Source organism: Alligator mississippiensis, chromosome 3 (assembly GCF_030867095.1).
Source record: "Alligator mississippiensis isolate rAllMis1 chromosome 3, rAllMis1, whole genome shotgun sequence".
NCBI classification, from domain to species: domain Eukaryota; kingdom Metazoa; phylum Chordata; order Crocodylia; family Alligatoridae; genus Alligator; species Alligator mississippiensis.
In genome coordinates, this window is record NC_081826.1 from 288,335,987 (window position 1) to 288,354,214 (window position 18,228).

At 43.9% G+C, this 18,228-nt stretch overlaps 1 protein-coding gene across 1 annotated transcript in view; it reads right to left on the reverse strand.

Moving 5' to 3' along the window:
• Window positions 1-752: 752 nt before the first annotated feature.
• LOC102560789 (tetraspanin-36) overlaps window positions 753-18,228 on the reverse strand; it is a 30,698-nt gene continuing 13,222 nt past the window's right edge. Inside the window, exons 2-7 of the mRNA XM_014594146.3 lie at window positions 9,977-10,168; window positions 8,597-8,671; window positions 8,008-8,103; window positions 6,750-6,902; window positions 4,616-4,699; window positions 753-2,449 (exon numbers count right to left, since the gene is read on the reverse strand). Of these exons, the coding sequence (XP_014449632.2) occupies window positions 2,363-2,449; window positions 4,616-4,699; window positions 6,750-6,902; window positions 8,008-8,103; window positions 8,597-8,671; window positions 9,977-10,168 (687 nt within the window). The 3' untranslated portion in view covers window positions 753-2,362. The remainder of the gene's footprint in view (window positions 2,450-4,615; window positions 4,700-6,749; window positions 6,903-8,007; window positions 8,104-8,596; window positions 8,672-9,976; window positions 10,169-18,228) is intronic.

Genomic DNA, 18,228 nt, shown 5'->3' on the forward strand with positions numbered 1-18,228 from the left:
ACCTGAAGCAAATTTTAACTGAGGATCACTGTCCTCTGTTGCTGCAGTCACATGTGTAACATGCTTCTGAGCAAATCCACCTGCATGAAAACCACAAGAAGGACCACTGAAGGTTGTCCGATGGTAGAAAAATGATTAAATGTTTCTCACATGCAAGCCCCGCTTAGATCTTTCTGAACCATCGTACGTTTTGGCCCCCTTTACCAGAGTTGAATTGACCATACAAATGCAAAAACTATTGGACATCTGGCACCACTGCCTTATTTCATGTAACTGGGGAGGTAGGAAGTGGATCCCCCCTACTACCAATATGCCTCATCCTCAGAATTACTCCCTATAGCTCAGGGGTGGGCAAAATGCAGCCCACGGGCTGGATGCGGCCCACCAGGCCATTTTATCTAGCCCATGGGGCCCCCCAAAATTTAGAAAATTAACATTTATTTGCCCTTGGCTGCCTGTCATGTGGTCCTCAATGGCTTGCCAAAACTCAGTAAGAGGCCCTCCACCCAGAATAATTGCCTGCCCCTGCTATAGCTGCTCCATGAGACTCATGGGCTCCCTTCCCTCCACTGCTTGCTGACTGGGGTAGGAATTCAAATCTCTGGAAGCTGCTATGCACAACTGGATCCCTGTAACTTCTCCATTAATACATCTTACTGTCTTAGTACTCCTCAGGCTGTTACTCTTATTAGAAATGTCCTGGCTTGCATCTGATTTTAAGTAATTAAAAAAAAAAAACAAGACACAAAATGTAGTAATCAACAGCATTTATTAAGTGGTTAAAATATATATATATTCCAAAAGGTTTGTTCTGGCTGTAAAACAGAAGACCCTCAATAAAGGAGCAATTTAATTAAGTTGTTCTCAACACATGCACACACACCCCCCTACCCCACCCAACCACTCCGAAGAGGTATGCGTCCCACAGCCCCCTTTTTAACCACCAATTCTTTTTACCATCTCTTGAAAAAAAGGTAGACAAATATCACACATTCACCCTGGAGTCCTTGACTACACGGCTTTAGAAATATGCACTCTGTCATATCACAAATGCCTACTTCTCTGAAAAATTCTTGCAGCTTCTTATCAAATGTTCTATATTATCCAAGTCTCCCTTCCCTGACCCTGACAAAAAAAAGAATAAATTTAAGGCTGACATATAAAGTCGTTGAGATATTTTTGTAACTGCATGCAATCCAAAAACGTGACTACATTCACCAGCTGTTCAGGGAAACAGGCCAATGGGTCATAAATTTGCCAGCATAACTTGTCAAAAGTGCTGGATAACCCATATATTCATGTAATCTGCTGGCATAAAGAATGATCAAAACCTGTACGCACCTGGGGAAGCCTACACTAAACATCACTTCCACAAGGCCACACCTTTAAATGACTACTTTAATTTGCCCCAGGGTTTTCAGGGCAGCAAGGTTAGGTTTACTAATTAATTTAAATGGTCCCAATGACTTCAAATAGCAGTCAGATATAGAACATTGATAAAAAAATAATTGTTTCCAACTTTGTATTAACACAGGGGAAAATTAAATGCCTCATCTGCTAAAAGTGTATTCATTTCAAATTAAAAGAAATGAAGGCTGGTCTGTGCCCTGCAGTTCAAATCCGGAGTTCCCCAGTGTTTGGGAATATTCACATTGGAGGGACTGGTTCAGCCCATTGCTGGGGACAAAAGACAGGATTTTCATTTTGCTCAGAGCTCAAGATATGGTTCTGACATCTTTAAAAACCACCTGGTTGGAGAGTATGACTAAAAATAGGAGAAGAAATAAAAGAAGTGTACCATATGCAGGAATGTGTACTCTAAATGCCAGAATTGCTTATAAGAAGTAATATCCAGACCTTCCACACAAATTTCTTTTGCTGCCTAAACATTTGTCATGGGAATGATTATTTCATTATTCCCATTGATAAAATGTAGGCCATACTGTGCCTGCATTTTCAATCAATGCATAATGATTTAAAATGCTCTTTCCTATGTATGTTTCAGGTTATGAATAGGACTGACGAATGGACAGAATTGCAGAAATCGATTTCTTTTGGGATTCTATTACACCATCTGCTGTTTTTCAGGGAATATCACTCATCTAGGTCTCAGAGAGTCCTACAGGGAGTTGAGGTAAATGAAATCAGAGTAAATTACCATGGGGACAGTGCATCAAAGCTCTCATTTTTCACAATACACTTAAGAAGCCTGTCTAAATTGAACACAAATGTTCTTTCTGTTCAGGTAAATAAAATACAGTATGTTACAAAAGGGTCGTACAATGAATGTTCTTTAGGGACACCTATACAAATCCTTTTTTTATCATCAAGGAACAGATGAAAAATAATCTTTGTCTTCTTATCACGCAAACACGCCCGAATACAAGGGCTGGTAGCCACTGTCCTCCCTCTTGCACGTGAGCACACAGACACTCATCATTCCAAAGAACTGCAAAGGAAAAACACGGATCTTTAGCTTTGCTTTACCTTAGCTGTACCCTTTTGTGTTTGAATCTGATGTGGTATCTAAGCCTGAATTAGGTTTTAATCTTTGTGGCATGGACACTGACTCCCAGACATTTCTAAAGAACTAATATACGGGAAGTTCCTATTTAAATAAGTATGGAAACTGAGGAGGGTTTTCCTGCTCAATTACTCATTCTGTACTAATTCCAAGGCAGCATCTCCTGTTGGCAGGACTGTGCTGGGTTTAGAATTACATCCATAATATTTCTAAGCATATACAGAGATGCAATAAAAGATTAACCATAATATGCCAAGTCAGAAGAGAACAAGGGCTGGAAAGAATGAGAAGAGTCAATAAAAGAAACAACAGATCATGAAAAGGTGAAATGTATCCTTGTACAGAGTAATAAAAGGAAACGGTGGAGGCCCCTTTACTGGAGTAATTTAAAACTAGCCTAGAAAAAAGCACCAAGACAGCGGTGCTCAACCTGCGGGCCCAACAGGCTGGACGAGTGGTGCAGAACCAGTCTATGGGCTAGATCTGGTGCACAGTGTCAGTCCACGGTAACCCCATGCACTGGATCGGGCTGTGCACACCAGCCTGAATCTGCACACTGCATCCAGCCTGCGGGGTTCCCCAAAAGTCTGGAAATTTGGCAGCAGGGAGGTGTAATGAATGTTGCCACCCAGCTTTCAGACCTGTAGGAAGATCCATTGGTTGGATGACAGCCCCGCAGGCTGCATCTGACCTGTTGGCCAGAGGCTGAACGGCTCTGCACTAGGAGATATGCAGTAACTGATAAACTTGCTCTGACGGGGGCGGATTGGGAAAAGGAATTTTTAATATCATTGGATCAGACCCCAGTTGTACAATCCGATTGGCAAAGATGACCCTCACTCCTGCACTAACCCCAGTTTAGGATGCAGGCATTCAATAGTAACAGCTTTTTCTTTGGTCCAACTTAGGAGACAATCATTTATAGCAAGGGTGTCAAACTTGCGGCTCACAGGCCAGATCCAGCTCAGAGTGCCATATCGTAGAGGGCCCAGAAGCTTGGGATGTGGTGAGCAGGGGCAGAACCATGCTACCAAAATCAGGGTACACATGTCCCCTGTTGCGGACATGTCAGCAGTGGTATGAGCAACAGCTGTATTAACCCACTTGGCTGCCACTGGTGCACATCCCGCTACTCCAGATCCAGCCCAGGAGACAGGGTGAGTTTGACACCCTTGTTTTATAGAATACAGACATTTAAGAAGCAACTATTTTGCTGCCCCTGGGTTTGACACATCAGCCAAACTAGGCTGGGGAAGAAGATGCAACTAGGTCAGGAAAATTCTAAAGAAACAGTGATAAACTACTGGGTTAAAAACTCTGGGACCATATCTCCATGAACATGGGTTTTGGATGTGCAAGCTTTTCAAAGTTTGATCCCAGGGTTTCAAAAATAGTTTTCACTTGTGAGGCAAATTTGGTTATTATTACATTACTTATTTGATTTTTGTTATATATTACTAACTCATTATTCTTTCAGGTTCTCAGGAAGGGTGGTTGTTTGTTTGTTTTTTAAATCCTAATGGAATTTAAAAACAAATTACTCAAGTTATGGAAAATATTTGTATTTTAAAAGCCATTTAACTCATATAAAAAAAAAAAACAAACCAACCTTTGCACTGGAGCAAATGCCTAAAACAATTCAGCCTTCCACTTATTTCAATCAAGCCCTTCCTAAGTCTGGACAGAACCATTCCTTATTGTGCCAACAGAGGAGCAAATTGTCCAAAAGAAAAGGAGAGAAGGGTGGAAATAGACATGCAGTGAATCCCAGCCCTGCTCCCTCCTCAGGTCTCTGTAAAAACCTTTTTCTATTCAAACTCCATGCAGCACGTTTGTTTTGCCCCCATATTCCTGGGGTCTGGAATTAAAGAGCAAGTGTTCTCCACTCCCATGGAGAGTTCCTGCTAGAACATCTGTTTGTATTAACTTCCCTTATTCTCTTGGATCTACTACAAAACCACAAAAGGAGCAAGCAACTCACAACAAAATTACATACAGGCATAGGAGGAAGGGCCCAGAAAGCATCACAGAGGAGAAAAAGCCTCTATTTTCTGCAGGAATTAAGAACTACCCAACATTAGAGCTAAATACCTTTATGATGGCAAATCCCAGGATTACAAGCATAGCATAGCTGAGAACACTTTGCAGCCCAAGTTCCACCTTCGGTGCACAGCCCTAGAAAGATGGAGAAGAGGTATTATCTGATGTCACCGGTCATGTGATAACAAAACTAATGAAATACAATGGAGCAAGTTACACAGCCTCTGGAAGCAGGCAGGACCTTGAGTGGTCTGCTGTAACCCACCTAGCGAAATGCAGAAGCCCGGCAGCCTCAAACAGAGCTAACACTTTCATATTGAGTGGCAGCAGGCCTCTGAATAGCCCTAATTACCATGTATACATTTCTGTTAGAAATGCACTGATATAATGATCACTTTGAATTGGCACAGATAAAAGGAAAATTAACATCATCAGTAATTGAGTTCTTTTGGCCAGGGTAGCCAATAATGTCGTGATAAATACCACGTGCATGGGCACAGCCACAGCATGCACATGGCCAGGAGTGCAGCCCAGCAGCTTGGAGAGCAGCATCCAGCCAGGAAGTCTGTGGGGAGAAGGGCATGGAGGCAGATACAGACCCCCCAGTGAGGGAGGGAGTGGGGCAGGGCCAGGTGCTGTCCAGCCAGGGTGTTGAATGCAACCCCGGGATCAGGGCAGAGCCACAGGCGGCTCTTCACCACTGCACGCACCCCCAGGGGAGGCATGGAGGACATGTGCCCTGCCCCGGACTCGCGCATAGGGCAAGGGTGGGCTGCCTGCTGTGGACTTAGAGCCAGGGGCTGTGCCGGCTTCTTCAAGGTGGTGGGGGCTGGGTGGGGTAGGTACGGTGAATTTTGGGGAGGCTACAACCTACCCTGTAGCTAACTCTCCCAGCACTGCTGCCACCCAACCCGAGCAAAGCCCCAGCCCGACCCCTCACTGGGAAGAGGCTGGCACAGCCCCTGGCCCCAAGCCCACAGTGGGAAGCCCGCCCTCACCCCATGCACAAATCTGGGGGGCACGTGCCCCACATGCCTCCCCCGGGGGGGGTGCGCAGCAGTGGGGAGCTGACTCCATGCCCTACCAGATGAGCTGCCCGTGGCTCCATCCCACTCCCTGGGTCACATTTACCACCCTGGCTGGGCAGCACCTGCCCCTGCCTCACTCCCTCCCTCACCATGGGGGCCTCTATCTGTACCCCAACGTCCCTTCCCTTTCGGCACACCCCTTCCGCACCACAGACTTACCGGTCAGAGCTGCTCTCCAAGCTTCTGGGCTGCATATCAGCTATCGGTTTGGTACCACCCAATAAGGCTGATTAAGAATCGGCCATCGGGACTGGCCATAAAAATCTTTATCAGTGCACCCCTAATTTCTATGAACCGTAACTGGCACAAGTGACTGACTGCATGAAAGTGTTTGCTCCATACAGATCCTTGGGAACCACAGTGCTCTATCAGAAGGGAACATGAGGGTTTGTTGAATCCCACATGGTTTTTTTTCCCTTGATTAAGTTGAATGAATGTCTTAAAAGAATTCTGGAATAAATTAGAGGCTGAAGACACATACTTGGTAGGGCTGTGCGAAGCTTCGGGTGCCAATTTGATTCAGTGGAGATTCAGCCCGATTCAGTGGCCGAATCTCCAGATCTGAATTGAATCAGGGGACCAATTAAAAGGTTTGAGTCAATTCAAAGCTCTCCGAATTGATTCGGAAAAGATTCGGAGAGCTTTGGCAATTTGGGCTGTCCCCACTCGCTGCAGCAGGGAGCTGGACCTGGATTCCATGCTGGTAAGTAGGGGGAAGGGGACCATGGAGGGACCCCTGCCAGGCCCCATCCCCTGCCTGCTCCCCCAAGCACCCCCCATGGCTGCCCCACCTGCCCCAGCTCCCGGTTGTTTAAAAAAAGCCCCTACTCACTGGGTGCTCCTGGGCGTGGGAGGAGGGGGGCGATTCCCACTGTTCCCTCTGCACTGCGTGGGGGGCTCTGCCACGAGCCCCCTGACCCCTGCCCGCTCTCCCAGCCCCCCCATGGCTGCCCACCTGATGTCCCTCAGGACCAGCTCGAGCTGCTTTCTGCAGCACCTGCGCCAACTTCATCCACCTTCCTTTGCCTGGCTCAGAGGACTCTAGAGAGCTGATAGGCAAAGAGGACAGTTTCCCCGTCTCATGTAATTAAACTCACCTCAGTGTTGAGATCCTGTGGTTCACTCAGTTGTCCTGTGCAGTTCTTAATATCCTGTTTACAGCAGCTCATAGGAACGCTGTTATTACCAGTGCTATTAAACCACGGGGTGGTTGTCCAGTCAGAGTAGTTATTCACTCCACAACACTGAAACTGTGAAACAAGACATGATTAAATAAATGCAAACAGAGTGGAAGGTTGTACAGCTGAGGTCCTGCCTCTCTTAGAAATACTACAATGCTCTGAATATTGTAGTAGCATGGGAGCGCTCAACCTTTTTTCATTAATGAGTACTGCGATAACTTAGCCTTTTTCACGGAGCGCTAAAGAAAATCAAATAGGTATAATCGTCATCGCATCATTACTTATGTCTTTCAAAGTGATTCTTGATGCAATTGCAAGCGCTTTCGAGCCCTGTTTTGGACTTGTTGGAGAGCAACTTATACGATCACGAGAGCTCCCGAGCACCAGGTGGAGAATGCCTGCACCAGCACTATTCTAAAGGAGGAGTGAATGGACCATCAGTATCATCTTATTCAAATGAAAGTGGAGTACTCCTAACTCGCTCAAGTCAGAATTTAGGGCATTCAGCCCATTACAGGCTAGGCCCATAGAGCATTTCTTCCTTCTGCTGTTGGTGTACCCCGAGAGACAGGAAGAAGGAACAGGGGAAGTTGCTTCAGTAGCACAAAAACAGTAGAGAACAAAAACAGGATCAGAAAGTCATCCTTATCCTTGGTCAGCACTATTGTGTGTGTGACTATAGCTAGGATGGACTACAGATTTGTACAAAGACCTCCATCCTTCAGAAAGTTACCAGTAAAGAAAACAGATCACATTTCCGTAGTAAAAAAAGAAAAAAAAAGAAAAAAAAATCTCCTCAAATGTATTCACTGTGAAGACATCCTGGTGAGAAGTGTCACTACAGAATGCTAAGACGGGTGGAAGGAATAAGAAGCAAAAGTTTAGTGATCACCATTTCAGGGCACACATGTCGAGCCTGATCCATTAAAATGAGTGGGAGTCTTTCCATATAATAAATGGATTCTTGGATCAGGGTCTCTGGCTGCAAGCTAGGAGCCTACTGGATCACATCTATTTCCATGCATATGAACAAGAGTTCAGGGTGCTAAGTGTCCTGTAGACCTCAGCTTTGGGAAAAGACTGAGCTGGTGCTAATCCAAAGCTGAATTCATTGTTTAATATCTACTGGACATTTTAAAACAGTTTTCTGGAGCCCGAACATAACTCCTCCTACCTGTTCTTGCAGGTAATCCACAACATCAGCCTCTGCGCTTTTCCCATCATATTTATGGAAGACTGCACGCATTGTGCTTTGCACATCTGTTTTGACCTGCCATGAAAAAAAACAGTGCAGGATGTGTGTAAAAATAACAGCTCAAACATCTCAGATGGAAACTCTGGGGAAATCCCCAGCAAGACCAACATAATGAAGTCGAGTACTGTTACTTTTGATAAAATACTTGCACTGCTTAACCTGATGGCACTCTTTGATAAAAACACTTCTCTTTAAATAGAAGAGGGTTCTTAAAGCTGGGAGAAGATCTTGAGCCTAGGCACACCTTCAGCAAGCTCATTAGGAGTTTGCTCCAATTTCTATTCAGCACCACCTGGATCTTTTTTCTTCCTAACAAATCCTCAAAAGTACTTGAAGTTCAGTCCCACACTGTGCCTACCTAGGGACAACACTAAGCTGAACTCATACTCTACCCTTTTATTCTGAAACAACATAGAATAAGAGGTTAGTTGTGGAAAAGGGAGTAAAACATAACGTGTGCCTTTCCTTTATTCAATATTACAGTACATATGCTCATTTTTTAGCTTACCTTTTCTCTGTAAATGAATCCCAAGACAAAAGCAGAGACTTCTGCAACAAAGATAATCAAAATAATGACCAGAAACTGAAATCAAACAGAAGAAATATCAGTAGGATGCCCAATGGTTTTAGATCAACTAAGTCAATGTAATGCATCTTTCAAGTCAGATAAAGCATATTGTCATTATCCAGAGATACCTCTCCAGAGAAAAAGGACTCCAGAAACTGCTGTGGTACAATATTACATATGACCAGGGTAATGATCAACACCTCTTGAAATCCTAAAGACTCATTTGAATTAACAATCCCACCACATAAAAGGTGTGTCTATATTAAGAACAGGTGCAGACCATTGAACCCGTTGGGCCTCCCTGAAGAGTCCACCAAGACCAACAGTACTAACCTGGTGTGACCACCCAGCCTCGAAGAGCAAGCTGAACCCTTGGCAGCAAAATCCTCAGTGCTAACCCCCCACACCGTTTTCTGCAATGGGTTCATCCCTGTTTGTACCGCACCACAATCATTTCAAACTCTCACTGTTGTCCATGTCTGCTGTGAACAGGTGTCACTCCTGCTGTGGATAACGCCAAACTGCCCTTGACTATCAATATGCAAAAAGGCTAGGGTCCTCTGCTTGCACGAACTGACAAAGCTTCATTGAAATCAAGACACCAGCTAAGGACTGGGCCCAGACCATGCATTGCTGAAGACCAGACTTGCCATGAGAACAGCTGATCTGCACCTATCTTCTCAATTGTCGGCTATATAAGAAAGGCACCAGGTGGAGAAGACGCAGCTAGCAACTGTGCTCTTCTATTTATCTGGTGCCAGAGAGCAGCAGACCTGGCTGAAGTGTGGGTCACAGCTACCTTTGCAAAGACACAAGGAGGAGCAGAGCAACATGACAGGTTAGGAGGACTGGTCTAACTTTGGCCACTGACAGGCTCACTTGGCTCTCAGCAGTTTGGTCCCGCATGCCAGATCCTCTGGTGCTGGTGTATTAGACTTGTCAGATTCCCAAGCACATTGAACCAAATATAGGAAAACTGAAAAGTTTAATGCCACCACTGCTTCCCCCTAACCTGGCTCGGTGGTTCTGTTTGGGTAAAAAAGCTCATCAGAGCCTGTCAGGGTAGTTATTCTGACAGACAGTCACATGGTTTCATGTTAAGGCAGTTTTGCTTCTGCTTTTTAACAAAGACTCCACATGACAAAACGAAGAAACTTTTTCACCAAACTCAGTCTGATAGATTTTGGTGGCAGGAGCCCACACTAGGTGTCTGGGAGGCCCTGTGATCCATGACAGTGAATTTTCACCCTGTCCAACGGTTCATTTAACCCACTTCAGCAATACTGTGCGAAAGATCAGGGTGGAACATGCAATACTCACAAGACCCAGCCCAACACGGGACTCCCGGATGGTGGCACAACAGCCAATCAGTCCAATGATGAACATCACTACAGCAACACAAATGATGATCACAGCTGGCAGCAGAGCATACTTGTCCTGCAGGAAGTGGTCGTAATTCTTGTAGGTGTTAATGACATATGCCCCAACATAGCTAAGACCAGCTGCTGCAGCCTAAAATGCAAAAATATCCAAGGTTTATTTGTTAAACATCTTTTTAGGATAATAATGGAGAGAATGACCTGTTCACTGCAACACAAGTAAAATGCCAACTTAAGAAAAGCAGGGACCGTGATCTGCAGAGACCTGGAAAGATGCAGAGATGTGAAAGTAGCAACTAAACCAAAGTAACATGCAACTCCATTCTGGTGTCTGCAGATGCAATTGCAAGGAGAAAGTCAGTGGGGCAGTGCACCAATCTGCCTTAAGAAAAAATCCTAACTTTCAGAAGATTCGCAGAAAAGTAGCAAGGTACACGAGAGCTTGTTCTTCCTTTTTTCCACCTTGCATAAAGACCTCTATATTTAAAGCAGGCGTCTATACAGAGCTCCTGGGACATGGTCAAATAGAATTAATGGGAATTGCAGTTGTTCGGCACCCCTAGATATTATTTCATCTCTGGCACAACTAGGGATTTTCAAATTAATAAATTAACTGAGGATCTTATCCAAATTAAACAAAAACATAATACAGATAAAATTCTTGCTCTAAGGCACTGATTCCAGAGCAGCTATGGAGATGCTTTCCCCATGGCTTTTCACATAAAACACCCCCTTTTAAAAAGCTTTGCAAAAGAAAAAAAAAAATCTTGCCAAGTCCAAGAAAACCTTTAAAAGAAGCAAGTAAAAGGAGTTGCACACTCACCAGCTCTGATCCCATTTTAAATTGCTATTCTACCATGCTGAAAGGATCAATGATGTTGGCAATAGTCATCTTACATTTACACAGCAGTTCCCTCACCCAAAGACACCTGTCACCCACAAAAGCTTATGCCCTATGCCTTAGTTAGTCTCTAAGGTGCCATTCTACCCTGCCCCAGCCTCAGAGTTGCCTGATAATGCTGAGATGAAGAAGACAAGTGCCCACAATTTCCATTAGAAACAAAGCTTCCCCTAAAGAAGTCAGTGGGAATTTTACTGTTGCTCTCATGGGAACAGGATCAGGCCCACTAAGCTCACTGGGAGCGCTCAGAGCCAGACAGGAAGCACTCTGCAGCTCCCAGAATTGGGCCCTTTAGACCGATGCTGCTTTTACTGAGGCTCGAAAAATCCTTTTGTCACCAGCTCTACTGGGGAACAATGCTGCGCCTGAGCAAAGCTCATAGGCCATCTAAATAATGGGATCATTCAAATACCAACAAAAGGCAGCTTCTGCTGGGGTGAAACAGAGTTTAACAGTGCACATCAGTTACTAATATCTTTTTTGACGGGGCCACACAGCTTCTATTCAAGACTCCATATGTTGTAAAATACACTGCACTCAGAAATTCATGTTTAAGGAGACAATTGCTATCACAGATATGCTGTTAAGAAACAGCACTCTCATCCATTCCACTCCCAACAAGGATCTTCTTTTCTTTTCTGTGCGCAAGTCCTAACTGGCTGCACACAATTTAACCACCACTGTTAACCACTGCGCATTACTCAGAGAACAGCCTTTTGCTTATAATTGCTCTATTATTTACCCTAGAAGAGCTTCACAGATCATCTCAGCCTTTTGCTGAAAAGGAAAAAGTCACTGCTTATGCAAGTTTTCAAACAGCTGAAGAAACCCTTCCCACGAATAACTTGCTCCAGGACATTTGCACCAGTTCAAGCCAATGTACACTGTAAACCCTTCAGCACAGCTGCAGTTAAAAGCCATCATCTCCACCACTCACATCTATATGCGTGCAACTCTCCGAGCATATTCCCAAAGCAGGGCTTCCGTTTCTAAAGGAAATGGGTTACTGCATCCTTTAAAATAAAATTGTTTGTAAATCATTTTTTACCATTTTGAAACTCACAGATTGAGCACTCATGAAAGATTAACACCCCTGAAGGCTGAAGTCCTTTAGCCACAGAATGGGAATAGCACTGAGAATAACATGAAAGCTTCTGCAGAACATCCTACCCATGTCTTAGCACTGATGTGGAAAGGCCACCATAGCCCGTTTGGATCATGGTAACAGTTCAGTCTTTGCAGCCCAATCAAACCACTACGGAGAATGACAATAAAGGTGTTGATGTTTCTGATGTACTAATACTACTGACACAGAAACCGGAGTGGAAATGAGTACATGCATTTCATGTAGGCCATTCCAGGGTTGCAGCCTAAATGTGAAAAAATCTCCCCTGATCCATCTGGTCTCCTAATACTGTATTGTTTAATCAAAAGCAGTATACTTGATGTTTTCAGTGCTAAAACTTGTTGAGAATTTCTACTATTTTAGCTCCCTTTTAGTCCCACACCCATGCCCAACTCAGGCTTCTCAATTACATCCAGATGCAGGGAGCCATATTAAACCTAAAACTATTTTCACCCCATGCAATTCTAGTGTTTTGTCTCACTGCTCAACCCTCTAAACCACGGAGACCAATTACACTTGAACCAACTGGGACTGATTTAAGCCGTATGCATATTAAGGACATTACTCTCACGTCATTCCAGGAGCCTTTTCCATGGAATATCAGGGAGAACGATCAGGAAGAGGAATGGTATTGCCAACTCAAACTCGCACAATAAAGAGCCACAGTGTTCATCCTGGCAATCAACCACATCTTTTCACAGGTCTGCACGTCTAACATGTACCTCTGGATCCATTTGTGACAACCCCCTCCTCCCTCTTCATGAAATATCTACCATCCCAACATGACATTTGCAGAGGAAACCTCCGAATTAAGATGTTGGAAGGGAGGTCAAAGCTCATCTGGTCCAATCCCTTGCAGGAATAGGGTTGCTCAACTCTCCTGCGTTAAACCAGGGACTCAACCTCAGCAGAGCATCCATTTGGTGAGGAAGCAGGGATGACGGTCAGGATTGACCCCGGTTCACAGTGGGCATGACCAATGAAATGATATGGATAGCGACATAGTTACTCCCAGAGTAACTTTCAGCCCTTTACTTTTGAACACAGCTCCTGGCTTAAACAACACATTTGTTCACTGAGTATCCTCCAGTGAGGAGGACTGCAACTCCAGTGGTTAGAAAGTAACTTGGAAAAGGTGGCACACAATGGGAAATTAAAATTGGGTGCACTTAAGGCTGGCTTCCGAGTTTTCAGGACCTGTGCACTTAAGTCTATGACTATGCTGCAGACATTGAGACTGCAGTGTGCAGAAAACACATCTGAGCTGGCTTCAAACTAATCAGCTCAGGTACGGATAGCAATCCCGCCAGAGCAGCACTGAGCTCAACACAGGATAATTTACCGTGTTTGATCGGTACCTCGGCTTTCAGGCTAGCTCAGGTATCCCTAGAACCAACCAGAGCTGCTTCTGCAACTGCTCCGTAGGTGTATCCTAAACCCCCGTGAGACGGTGCCCATAAATCTTTTCTGTGATAACTCCCAAAGCCATGTTGCGATTCCTCAGTTCATAACTAAGAAAAACACTTGGCTGACAGTCCCACAGAGATAAGGGCTGTAGCAATGACTGATAAAATCTGGCCAACGGCAGGGTTCCCGCAGCCCTGACCTAAAAGTTTTCTTTTTTATGGCCTCTCGGTATTTGGCCTTGCTGCTGGTACCACCAGCAAGTTGCTGGTTAGTACAATTTGCGAGGGTAGTTTTGCGACATGGAGAGCTAAACTGGAATTAAACAGAGATCGCAATCTCATTTCACACACACCTGACACTACAAGGTCAGATTGGAGTCAATACCTAAAAAGGTCAAAAGCTCCCTGTTATGTTGCCAGTCTTACGACCAGGATGAACCCTTTTCCAAGGAGCTCCGAGAACCCCCCGTCTAAAGCATACACCCACACAGGTTCAAATCCAGTCAAAGTCAGTATTATGCTACTCAATTTTTTTACTGCCCTGCTGATCGTTTAAAAGTGGGAACAGTTTTATGGCAACTTATGCCAATTCTCAGGATTAAAATGTCTCCACTTCAAATCAACACCATTGCTAGCTCTACATGCCATCTCAGCCAAGAGGGGGAGAAAGGAGTGCCTGCGAACCTTTGTCCTCAATGCTCACGAGACCAGGCCACCCTCTCGCTCAAGACGTGGTTCTTGGAGCAACCGAGCAGAAATGGCTTGAGGAATCAAAAAGCAATTGAGGGCAGACACATTAACTGAGCATTACAATATACATTGAACTGCCTGTTTCATTTTTGTGCCAGAAGAGTTAGGAGTAAAATCTTATATCAACAGCATGACAGAAATGAAGTGCAGTTGCATGACTTAATGCAGTTGAGTTAATCTGTGGTAGTCCAAGGATTTAAAACCTTCTGTCATTGTATAATGGCCTTAGAGAGCCAAATGCTATAAATAGTCCTGTGCTTCTAGTGTAGGAGACAAAACAGCAGGACCAAATTCCTCCGCTTCATAAATTAGACTTTGCAAGAGATTCTTAACACATGGAAATGTCAATGCATCCCCCAAGACATCCATTACATTCCTCATTTCCTATTTGTTTTCGAGTCCTACATTGTCGACTATACCACAACAGAAAAAGACGGGCAAAACACATATGCTCTTGTACACACACCAGGAATCCTGAAAACGTCTTAAATATTGTAAACTCTTAATTCTGAAAGCCACGCAGAACTTTGTTGATAATGTCTTTGTTTCTGGTTGTGCCTAATTATGAATTCAGTGCTCAAAACATTTCCATTAATCTCTTAGCAGCAAGAGGAGGAACCAAGTTTAAATGAGGAAAGGTTAAAAGAACTGGGTTTACTGTAGGGGAGGGGGATCCTATGTAGACGTGTAGTTTTCTGCATTTCTAGAAGGCCTTCTAGTTTCAGCCTTTCCAAACATCAATGAATCCTATCAATATCGCAGCAAGATAGCTACATTTTCTTCTACATTTCAGGCTTGGGAAAATGATTAACAGAAATATTAATGGACTTCCCAAAAGTCACATATTGAAAATGAAATCAATGGTTAAATCAAGAATGAAACTTGGGCGTCCCATCTCCTAGGATTCTTGCCCCCATGCTAGACCACACGCCTTAGGAGGAATGTTACAAGTGATGAATGGGAACAATAAAGCTGATATAAACCATTCAAGCTAGTGTAAGCAGTTCTAGAAGAGCCAAAAATGAAATAATAGAAAGACTAGGAAACCAGGAACAAGTGGAATGGCATAGCAACGGGCTTGACTGACGCTGGATGAGATTTAACCAGCTGTATCTATACCACTTACAAACTTCAGCAGAAAAATCACATGTCAAGCAGTTTGCAAAAGATTTTCAGGCTGGTGTTGCTTCTCGGCTGTATTAGTAATACCACAAGCAGGGTGGTTCTCATGGCAAGTCAGAATTCTGCTTGTAAAAATACTGGGTAGCGAGACAGGAAGATGGATGGTGTTGGGTGCAGCTCCGCACTTTGCCCATAAACTTAAATAAAGTGAGGATTTCACTCATGTTCTTTAATACAACTGAGTGTTCAAAAGTGTTGGGAAAGATCAACTTGGATTTGGCTGGGGAACTGTTTGAGTTCTGGATAAACAATCTGTTCATGTTAAAGGAAGGGCCTCAGATTCAAACTCTGACGGGAAGAGAAGAAATCATTTCAGAATACCATTGTAATGATCACTCAGACCTGCCATATGATCACCTGGGGCCAAAGTACTGCCAAATACTGGTGAGGTTCAAAATCCAGATCTAAATTTCAGTGATACAGTCTCTTTCCTCATTTTATCCAAATGTATTAGTCCGTCCTCAAAACTGAGGCAAAGCTTCTACAAACAAAGGGAGATGTCGACAAAGAACGAGCTTTTTGTGCTCCAAAGAAAATTGAAAGAGAGTGGAAAGATGGAAGCGTAAAGTAGATCAAACAGGAAAAAAGATTAACAAATGAAAGAGCCAAGTTCAGACTAAGCTTTGCAGGGTCAAAGCTTTTATTGTGTGTACATATTCAAACAACTGCTGAACTTTTGTAAATCTACCCAGTGATTTACCACAATTATTCCCAGTAATTCACACCCAAAAGAAGTTTGTTCATTATTCACTCTAGAGCTTCAAGCACCCAGACAGGGAGCACAAAAAATACTGCCTGCCATCATGGTCCAGCAGAAAAAAAGTTACTGTACTAGGAATCAAGAGATGTGGGTTCTACTTTTGAATCCAGCCAAGCTATTTAAAGTTTCGGTACCTCACTTTCCCCATCAATAATCCTTACCTCCTCTCCTTTGTAAAGCGTTTAAGATCTGTGATGTATAGTAGACTAAGATCTATGATGTAAAATAGACACCGTATTCACTCACATACTGCATTAACCCTTTCCCCAAAAAATCAGTCCTCCAAAAATACACATCCCAATTAAACAGGGAATTGGATTTTCTTTACTGGACTAGAAGCATGAAAAACTGTGCTGCAAAATGGCTTCCCCTTCTCTCCAGCCAGCAAGCAAGCGAGCAGGTGCAGAGTCTGGCGTTGCTAACCCTTTCACAGCTGCAACTGAATTGGCAGCAGTTTTGGGTTGGACTTTGTCCCTGCTTGCTTGCTGGCCGAGAGAGAAAGAGCCCTCTTTCTGCAACATAATCTTTCCACAAAAAAGCCAGCTCTAGGCCATGACTGGAAAAAAATCTCTGAGATTCGGCCTTTGAAAAATAAGGCATGCATCTTATTCAGATGCCTGCAGTATGTGAGAAAAATACAGTGTTATTATGGGATCAACCCCATCGCACAAGGAATAAAATATCAAGCAGCTTGCAAAACTACTTTCCCAGCAAGCTGAAAGTTACTTATCTCTCATATGCAGCATCTACTGGCAAATTAACAGTAGTTTAAAAAATCTGGATCAGTACCCAAGTGATTTGCTAACCATGAAGGTGGGATAAGTACATTGCTACTAACATTATTCCTGGCAATTCACTTGACCAGCCTGATTCAAAAGACTAAGATGTGTTTCAGGAAAAGGCAGATATTGAAGGAGACAGAGTTCAAGCAAGTAGACAAGATATATTTGGGTAGAGACAAAATGACCTCTTCCTAGTCGGAAAACTTCCTTTGTTCTTCCTTATGATTTGCTAAAAAAAACAAACTCCTCCAACACATTTATACAGGGATCATGTATTTCTAGGTGCTGAAGAATTCTGCAAGGCAGATTTCAAAAGATTTACTGGAAGCACTGCCACCGAGAGTAGGTGAAACACTTAGGCCCAGGGCTATCCAAACCAGGAATTTGCCTGTTAAAAATACTGACAGCCACAAACTAATATAACTGCACAACTGCAAGTCTCTAGCATAGAATAGACAAGCAAAGCTAAGATTTGTATCAGAGTGGTTTAAATCTGCTCGAAACCACGGCTAAATCACAAGAGTGCAAATTCCAATACATGTCAGCACAGATTTGCACTGATACAGCTGAGACGCTGGACAAGGCCTAATGAAGCTAGTCTGGACATAGCTGATGAAGGAGGAAACTATGCATTTAGTTTTTTATCATTCTACTCCATCTCTATCTGCTGCATGCTGTGGTCATCCCTAGGATGCTTTATGGCTGTGAGGCATGGACGCTTAATGAGAAGTTAAAGAACAGAATTGAGGTATTTGAAATGTGTGTCTCGCACACTGAGCACCGGACCAATGAGTCTGCCAAGCAGCAAATCAGTCAAGAAAACTGGAACCTATGAACCGTTGTTGGAGGTTATGCGATGAAGGAAGCTGCAATGGCTTAGACACATCACAAGAAGGCAAAACACCCTTAACCAAGACCATAATGCAGGGCACAGTGGAGGGAAAGAGAAAAAGAAGTAGACTGAAGAGCAGTGGAATCAATATTAAGGACTGGACAGGGCTTCAAGACTAGGGACAGACATTCAAAAAGCCTGAGCCTGAATTGATTCAATCTTTGCAGGTTAGTCTAACCTGGCTGGGCTGAACTTGTTTGTAAATGGACAGACATTCTCTCTGGACTGAGGAAATTCAGGCACATGCCTGCAGTTGCTCAGGATAGAAGCCAGAGGGTGGTACAGCAGCCCTCCCTCCCTTGTATAGTGCTGAGCTGAGGGGAAGGTGGCCAGGCCCCAGCAGGACCTCTGATTAGGGAGGTCTGCCTGCACCATCCCAGGCTTTTCCCCAATG